Source organism: Lampris incognitus, chromosome 5, assembly GCF_029633865.1.
Source record: "Lampris incognitus isolate fLamInc1 chromosome 5, fLamInc1.hap2, whole genome shotgun sequence".
Lineage (NCBI taxonomy): Eukaryota > Metazoa > Chordata > Actinopteri > Lampriformes > Lampridae > Lampris > Lampris incognitus.
This window is the reverse complement of record NC_079215.1, coordinates 22331111-22340451: the sequence shown is the minus strand read 5'-3', so window position 1 is coordinate 22340451 and position 9341 is coordinate 22331111. Positions and strand designations below refer to the sequence as shown.

General features: G+C 43.3%; 1 protein-coding gene across 1 annotated transcript in view; it reads left to right on the top strand.

Annotated features, from left to right (window-relative positions):
• The first annotated feature begins 258 nt into the window (after nt 1-258).
• The window catches only part of LOC130112750 (general transcription factor 3C polypeptide 1-like), a 46310-nt gene continuing 37227 nt past the window's right edge, over nt 259-9341 (top strand). The window contains exons 1-6 of the mRNA XM_056280231.1: nt 259-532; nt 1002-1211; nt 1966-2142; nt 5214-5357; nt 6159-6255; nt 6346-6469. Of these exons, the coding sequence (XP_056136206.1) occupies nt 312-532; nt 1002-1211; nt 1966-2142; nt 5214-5357; nt 6159-6255; nt 6346-6469 (973 nt within the window). The 5' untranslated portion in view covers nt 259-311. The remainder of the gene's footprint in view (nt 533-1001; nt 1212-1965; nt 2143-5213; nt 5358-6158; nt 6256-6345; nt 6470-9341) is intronic.

The window sequence follows — 9341 nt, the reverse complement described above, 5'->3', positions numbered from 1 at the left end:
TCCCTCCACACTGGTGTGTTCCTCGATGACGTCACGAAAGCACTCGGGTCAAAGTTGAAATATCACCTGACTTCACAGGGACATGTTCGGAGCTTGTAGTATGCGTATTTTAAACAGGTTTTAATTTGTTCCCAGTGCGTTTTAACTCGTCCCGAGCGAATTTAACACGAGAATAAGTGTATTTTTCATCAATCTGTTTATTTATGACCTTGAAAACTGTACTGCCTACAATATAGCGTGCTGTTGATGGACTGACTAACTAGCATACTCGCGTTGTAGCCCTGCGACGTTAGCTTAGCCAATGCTTTGTCATGGACGCGCTGAGCATAGTTGAGGATGAAGTAGCATTGGAGGGACTTGACGGTATAACCATCCCTTCGCTGTGGATACGTCTCGAAAACAGAGACCCCAAATTCCCTCTCATACTAGACGCGTGTACCAAGGAGTTCATCTGGAGGTCGCTGCTTTTTAACTCCGACTTGAAATTCTATGAACTACCGCGGCCGAGGGGAGACGTCGTGCTGCGTGATAGGTGACTTTGTATTATGGTGTGGTGAGCTGATTGGCAACTGGCTGGCTCAAAAGTGCTGAAAGATGGTGTGCTACCAAAATACACCAGCTGTTGTATATGAGTTATTGTTATCGATTTATGTCTAAACAGCAAAACTTAATAACTAAACGTAATAACTAAGACGTTAGCTAACTTGCAATGCTTTAGTACAATTTGGCCGCATGCATTGATAAATGTACTGAGAAGCCGTTGCATTGTTTAGTCTGCTGATATTTCAAGTAGATTCAAGAGTTTTATTTGTCACGTACACACAAGTACAAGTCCCGAGTGCAGTATCGGATGTGGTATCAGACTTTAGCCCACAAATTTCGAAAATAGTACCAGTATTTCCATCGAGGCATCAACCTACACTAAATTTACAGCCTGGTGAAGCTGTGTTGTATGCGTTTGTAATGTGTGTCTTTATTTCCATGTGACTATATGTTCTCAGGTTTGCCGAAATAGACCCAGAGACCGAGATTCAGACAACAGAGAGATTTTCTGATGGGACAAAGGATGTCTACCCAGTCTGTGTTATTGTGGAGGACAAGAATGGGGTACAGGGCTCCTGTGTCTTCTACAAAGAGAGGAGAGATGTCTCTAAGATTGTCCGAACCAATGCCTTCACTGCATTGCTCAGTCTAGATGAGGCTTTCCGAAGGTTGGTAGGTCAATACATAGATGCATGGAGGGGAGAATGTTTAAAAGAGTACGAGCGGAGTTACTATTCCCAAATTGAGGACGTTACTTTTAGGAAGTATATGATGATGTTACAGCTTGCTTCAGCAAAACATGCTTACACTTTTACTTTTTTTATTATTATTATTCTGTGCACTTTTTTGATATTGAACAAGTCTTACATATTTTAAACGATGATTCCATCCATCCATCCATTATCCAAAGCGCTTATCCTACTCAGGGTCATGGGGATGCTGGAGCCTATCCCAGCAGTCATTGGGCAGCAGGCAGGGAGACACCTTGGACAGGCCACCAGTTCATCACTGGGCCAATGACTGTTCAATTTTTTAATTCTCCAGCTTTAAAGCTTATTAATTATGTATTCTATTTTCTATTATTGTACTGTTAGATATTTAATTTTTGTTGGAAAAAACCTTCCCCTAGAAATGAACAACATAATGTCTGGAATCTTTTGTGAGGGGTGGGCTGGTAATATCCAAATCCATCCTGGGTTTCTCCTAGACCTACAAAAGGCTAACATTTTGAAAAATGTCTTCAAATCCCATCTCCCTTACTTTCTGTTGCTACGTCAAATAAAACTCTCAATATGAATGCCACTATTATAACTTATTATTATACTTATTATAATTTTGTCATAAACTTTGCCCAAATTTCGTGATCAGTGTTATGATCACTGTCCTTTTCTTTTCTCCTTGCTTCCATGCACTGTCTTTTAGATTCGGCCGAAAGCTTGTGGTTGTTGCATCTCAGATTGTGAGATTCCGTGCGCTGATTGGTGTTGAGAACGATCCTGACTTGAAACTCAATGATCACTCCTACTGTATATTGGAACGTCTGGGCCGAGCACGCTGGCAAGGAGAGCTACAAAGGGACCTCCATATCTGCTCATTCAAGTATGAGACACTCTTTCTCTCTCGTTCTCTCTCACACACACACTTAAAATAGAAAAAGTATCTATTATTGAAATCAGAACCTCAACTCTAAAGCTGTTTATACATATGTAGTGAATTTATATAAAATGGGAATTTGACAAAACAGGTTGCTCACATAGAACAAATGAGACATAACACAAGATTACATGAAAGTTATATTTTAAAGACTGGGCACACACTACAGGACAATCAAGCCAATTTGCCCTATACTTAATTAGCCAATTCCAACAATCCATTTTGTCTCACCAAGGCCAGGGCTTGGTGAGGACAGACATTTGGCAAAGATTTTTTGGTGTTTGGAGCTCAAAGATCCAATCTAAACCCCTCAACCCTTCACCAACTGATATGGGTAACAGGCAGTGGCGAGCGGTCATAATAAGCTATAAATGCGGTGCATGCCCAAGGCATTTGAAAATGATGAGAGAATTTACATGCAGTATAATAATGTATTGAAAATCTATTTTTGATAAGTAACATGAGCATTATTTACATTAAAACGTGTCATTTAAATGTTTGTTTCCTTTTCAAACGGCAACTGCGGTCTGGTTTTCCAACTTGCATTACTGCAGTCTGCCACATCTATCCTGCTCACAGCAAAGCTGCCAAGCGTTCAGCTTACTTCACGCATGCGCTCTGTGATTCCCAGTTGTATTCGTGGTATATGAAAGTATCTTCCGAGTGTGGGAGTTTGGTGGGCAGAAAAGCTGGCTGTGAACCAGCTTATCCAGAAACATACATACCTGTCTTGCTCAGTTAGCTCACCGCCATAAGTTTCAGTACTTGTCAATATGAGCGACAATTCGCATATTATAGAATCCTTACGTTCCGTCCCATTTTCTCGGGGGACTTTTGAAGAGAAAAAGATTATTATTGCAGGAGCATGTCCAACTCCCGAACTTGGCATCACAAAATCAACAAAGAATTTCGTCCGTCACTTTCCAGCTACCACATACGAAAAACATACATGGCTAGCTGGCTGCCCAAAAGGTTAGCAAACTATTCTGTTGGCCATGTCTCCTTTTTTCTACAGAATGCACAGTCTGGACCACGGCAGGTTGTGGCGATTTAAACAATCTCCATACAGCAACGAGAAAACACGAGCGTGCACCTGCACACATACATTGTCTAGTAAAACTTCAGACATTTGGCAACACACGAATCGATCATCAGTTGAATGAGGGCGTGCGAATAGCCACAGAGCAACATAACGAACGCATTAACAAAAGCAGGGACGTGTTAAAGAGACTCGTGGACATCGTTGTGTTCCTCGGAACGCAGGAGCAGGCATTCCGGGGATACTCAGAGGGGGAAGGATCGGATAATCGTGGTAATTATATTGAGCTCGTCAACCTACTCTGGAAGTATGATGAGAGGCTAGCCCGTCATTAGGAAACATGCAGTGTCTTTTCTGGCATGTCAAGCCACATCCAAAAGGATCTGATCGAGTCTTTGGGGACTGTGCTGCTGAATGAAATAAAATCTGAAATCAAAGACACAAGCTTTGTAGCGATACTAACTGATGAAACCGCTGAGGTGTCCAACTTCACCCAGCTTTCTACAGTCTGGAGGTACGTTACCAAAGAGTGTGTGTGTGTGTGTGTGTGTGTGTGTGTGTGTGTGTGTGTGTGTGTGTGTGTGTGTGTGTGTGTGTGTGTGTGTGTGTGTGTGTGTGTGTGTGTGAGAGTGAGGGGTGCGAGCGTGTCATTTGCAGTGGTGGGAGGGGGTTGTACTGGGCGGATAGTCGTTCGTGTGCGAGTGCCCGGGATGGGGGTGGGGACGAGGTAGCATACCCAACTTCAAAGGTCACCGCTCGCCACTGGTAACAGGAAATTAACAGACATTGATTTGATATTTAGATTGTTTGATATTTACAACCCAACATCTGCGACCCTTGCAAGATGAGTTTATTGTAAAGATAGGGGAGAGTAAAAAAAAATTTTTTTTTTTGAAAACTCACACATGCAGTGAGATGTCAAGAAAAAACGTGCATTTACCCACAATATTCTAATATGCATTTATTACATTTTTACTTTAGTCACACTCCCTGCCTCCTTATAATTGGTGTTTCATTGGATTGTGAGACTTCCTGTGAGACTAAAAGTCTTGCTGTAAGTATTGTTTCAGGAGTCAGCAGGATAATCTCAGCTACATTAAGTATCTTGATACTTTGTCTTTGCTTAATCACCTGATGTTAATGCATTCATGACAGGCTGACAAAACATCAGTGTGAGCCATCATTATCTTCAAGATTTTCAAAATTGGTTAAGATTGTATAAGTCTCCTACAAAGCTTAAGCGGACTCTTGCGTACATTTTGAGCAAAAAAAAAAAAAGTATGTATAATGTGTCCAAGAATCATTAAAAGCCTTGATAAAGGGGTGTCCGGGTAGCGTAGCGGTCTATTGTGTTGCCTATCAACACGGGGCTCGCCGGATCGAATCCCTGTTACCTCCGGCTTGGTCAGGTGTCCCTACAGACACAATTGGCCATGTCTGCGGGTGGGAAGCCGGGTGTGTGTCCTGGTCACTGCACTAGTGCCTCCTCTGGTTGGTCGGGCGCCTGTTCGCGGGGGGAGGGGGAACTGGGGGGAATAGTGTGATCCTCCCACGCGCTACGTCCCTCTGGTGAAACTCCTCACTGTCGGGTGAAAAGAGGCAGCTGGCGACTCCACGTGTATCGGAGGAAGCATGTGGTAGTCTGCAGCCCTCCCCGGATTGGCGGAGGAGGTGGAACAGCGACTGGGACAGCTTGGAAGAGTGGGGGAATTGGCCAGGTACAATTGGGGAGAAAAGGGGGGGGGGATCCAAAAAAAGCCTTGATAAAGGAGTTAAGAGGTATTATTTAACAAGTTTACAGATTTAAAAAGATACTGGGTGAATGGTATACAGTATTCATACTACATTAGCAGATAAACAGCATGTGCAAAGATGAGTGTCAATAGCTGACTAACTAACAGTCATGGTGCTTTATTTGCTTCTTGTAAGCTGTGATGTAATCGTTCATTTCATCACAACACATGTTCTAATTTGACAGGACAGATGCTGGAAAGCTGCATTACATGAGGCGGTTTCTAGACAGACATGGCCTCATCACCATGCAATCTTTTGTCAAAAGAATGCCTACCGGACAACAACAGTACTCAATACTACTGTTACTCAAACGCTTCCATGTAAACAGGTTTGTATGTGCCATAAAACACGCACACAACACAGCCAGGTTGCAATAATGCAGATTCTTCACATTGGCTGTCAATTCTATAGAAGAGCCATAGTATTAAATGTTTATTAATATAGTTGTATAATATTGGATACGATTGATTTCAGGAAAGAGGATAAGGCGCCTATTGATTTGGTGTTAAACAGTATTTGGTCTTGTTTTTTTTTTTTTTTTCCTGCTGTGCTGTATTCAAAATGAGCACTCATGATTGGTAGTTCTACTGGATACAACCCATGTAGTTATCTGTGCTTTTACCTTTGGAAAAGTAAAAACAAATTTTATACAATTAAATAACTCTGTGAGTTTAGCACAAATGTAAGTACAGTGCCTTGGTTTAGCTGAATGAGAAAAGGAACCAATACGTATTTTCATCACTGTCAATGCACTAGTAAAGCCCAGCTGCATACCATCAAATTATATAGGAATTAGATATGCCACATGGTCGTTACATTCGTTTTCTGTGCACAATGAGTTTTTTCTCTGTAATCAGGGTGTTATGAGGATTTTAGGAATTAGAAAAAATATTTCTTACAGATAATTTTCATTTTCAGTCCTGGGCATAAATGCATTTTCTTTGAAGTAATTAAAACATTTGCACATTATAGACATCTCTACAAATCAGTCATACAAAATAGTTATCACCCATTTTCAAAGTTCCCCATTTTAAGTGTTAATGCTTATAACACAGGATCTGAAGAAGAAGAAGAAAAAAAAAGACCACAAAAACAAAACGTTCTCTCACTACCCCTTCTCTCTGTCCAGGAGGAGTAGGTATGACATCCTAATGGAGTCTATGTCCAACATCCTACAGGAGGCACCTGGTCAGCTTGCTCCCACAATGACAGTCAGAGAACAACTTGTGAGTCTTTGTTTTTGTCTATTAGTCTAATTAATTTCTGTCTCTCTCTCTGTGGATTAATAAGTGGTGATTTATTTTATTTTCATATAGAGAGTGAGTGAGAGCATATTCAAGCGTGTGTACCAGTACATGCAGTCTGCGAAACTGGTCCAGGTGGTCAGTCGCCCTGTGGAAGATCTCAATCTTGGTGCTGAGCCTTGCACCACCAGTAAAGGTTTGTCCTACCAAAGCACATAATGTCCATGTGCACATAGACACATGCACAGGAGCTACACTATGTCCCTATCTCACAATTTTAGTATTTAAGGAAACACATGACGCAATGTTGCTACAATCTCAGAAATAAATTTTGAGTTAAACCTAACATGCCAATTACTTTGTAAGATTTCTTCATTCAGGGATTAAACAGAAAAGGAAAATAATGCATACAATACCCAGCTAGTCCATTACTAGCACTGGTAGTGACAGTGAGCTCCATGTTCAGCTTTTGATATCCCATACGATTATTTACAACAAATGCTGACAGAACAATGATGTCTTTGATGGGATCATCCTCTATCCAATAAATCCTTATTTTCACCATTGCACCTAGTTTTGGAAACCTGAGTTTGAAGCCAACTAAGCAGTATTATGAAAGTAGGAAATGAAATCATTTGCAATTGACTATTCCAACTAATGTTTATATTGGGACATATCTGCTGCAAAGTCCAGAGTATTAGATTGTAGGAGTGGGGAATTGATTCATTGCAAAACCGTGATACTAAGCCGTGACGATTTCCTTATCGCAACATTTCCCCTGAGTCACAACACTGAAACACAACTAACAGATGCTGTGAAGATTTAATGTAATGATTTTTACGTGAATGATTGAATTTGAATTGTTTTAGTGTTTATTCAGGGAAGTATACTCATGTCCTAAGAGGATAGTTTGGATTTATTGACACGAGATGGTATGAGTTACTCACTAGCAGTGTTACTGATAGATGGTTATCATCTTAGTCAGCAACTCCCCTGGTCAGAGATCTGGCTGCAAGTCCCAGCAAGCAGGCACAAACATGAACAGCAGCAAACAGGGATAGCTAATAGAAACTTTTTAAGCCACAATAATGACAAAACCAATGCAAAACCAAGAAATGTCTGGAATTCATACACAATACTGAATTTAAAAAGAGCCTCAGGGACATCCAGGTGGTGTCGAGGTCTCTTCCATTGCCTACCAACACGAGGATCACCGGATCGAATCCCCATGTTACCTCTGGCTTGGTCGGGCGTCCCTACAGACACAATTGTCTGTGTCTGCGGGTGGGAAGCCAGATGTGGGTATGTGTCTTGGTCGCTGCATTAGCGCCTCCTCTGGTTGGTTGGGGTGCCTGTTTGGGGCGGGGGACTGGGGGGGAATAGCGGGATCCTCCTACGTGCTATGTCCCCCTGGTGAAACTCCTCACTGTCAGGTGAAAAGAAGCGGCTGGTGACTCCATGTGTGTTGGAGGAGACGGGGTAGTCTGCAGCCCTCCCCGAATCGGCAGAGGGGGTGGAGCAGCGACCAGGACAGCTTGGAAGAGTGGGGTAATTGGCCAAGTACAATTGGGGAGAAAAAAAAGGGGGGGGAAATCCCCCCAAAAAAACAGCCTTAAAAAAATTGTAAAGTGGGCATCCAGGTAAGGTGGCGGTCTATTGCGTTGCTTACCAACACGGGGATTGCCGGATTGAATCTCCGTGTTACCTCCGGCTTGGTCGGGCGTCCCTACGGACACAATTGTCTGTGTCTGCGGGTGGGAAGCCAGATGTGGGTATGTGTCTTGGTCGCTGCATTAGCGCCTCCTCTGGTCGGTCGGGACGCCTGTTCAGGGGGGAGGTAGAACTGGAGGGAATAGCGAGATCCTCCCACACGTTATGTCCTCCTGGCGAAACTCCTTACTGTCAGGTGAAAAAAAGCAGCTGGTGACTCCACATGTATTGTTGGAAACATGGTAGTCTGCAGCCCTCCCTAGGTTGGCAGAGGGGGGGTGGAGCAGCAACTGCGGCAGTGTGGAAGAGTGGGGTAATTGGCCAGATACAATTAGGGAGAAAAATACAACAACAAAAAAATTGTAATGTTGAATAGCAATATTGCTTCCATCCATCCATCCATTATCCAAACCACTTATCCTGCTCTCAGGGTCGCGAGGATGCTGTCAGCAGTCATTGGGCGGCAGGCGGGGAGACACCCTTGACAAGCCATCAGGCCATCACAGGGCCGAATTGTTATTCGATTATTATTTCATTGATTTTATTTGATCATCAGTTCCTGCACTGACTTGATCACACTGAAGCTTCCAATTCTGTAGTGCTGGGGTTGTATGTGGCTTGTTTTTAGTCTGTTTAAGCTAACCAAACAATTCTGCCAACTTTGCCCTGTGAGGACCATTTGCTACTAAAGAAAGCAAATAGAAAGATCGCTGACCTTGAAGAGGATGTTCGATGACTTTCTGATGAACTCCATAAGAAAGACTCCCTTTGACCAGCTTCATGGACGTGTGTTCTGGGCAGTCCAAATGGATTGCTTCTTTCAGTGCAACCATCCAAGGACACAGTTCTGTGGGATCCCTCCACTTGTCCTCGGATCTCCTCCTGCTTGACACCTAACCACCAGTCGTCCTGGGTCAAAGTGGTGGACCACGGTCGCAAGAGATGCTCTGATGGGGCTGGCCGCCCCCCTCACCTAAGCCTCTCCAACCACTACGTGACCCTGTCTTATGACACTCCGGTCCACCCAGCTGATGTTGCTGTGGTTCTGATGCATTCCGTTCTTGACCTTTTTGCAAAAATGGTACCTGCTGACACTGCAGCTTCCCCGCTAGTGACTAGCAGTGTTCAGGTGGCTCGCCATCCAACTGTGAAGCCAAGACAGCAGCCCTCATCCTGGATGGTGACCTCCTCTTCCAAACATAACATCCTGAAAGAGGCCGTGATTAGATGCTCTCGAAGTCTTCCTTGCCCTGAGCCCCCAGGGAAATCCATACTTGGAGCTGATGTCCCTGCCTCGTCACAACACTTGGCTTGCTCGGACACCATTTTATATAGTATCTTAGGTAAACCATACAGAC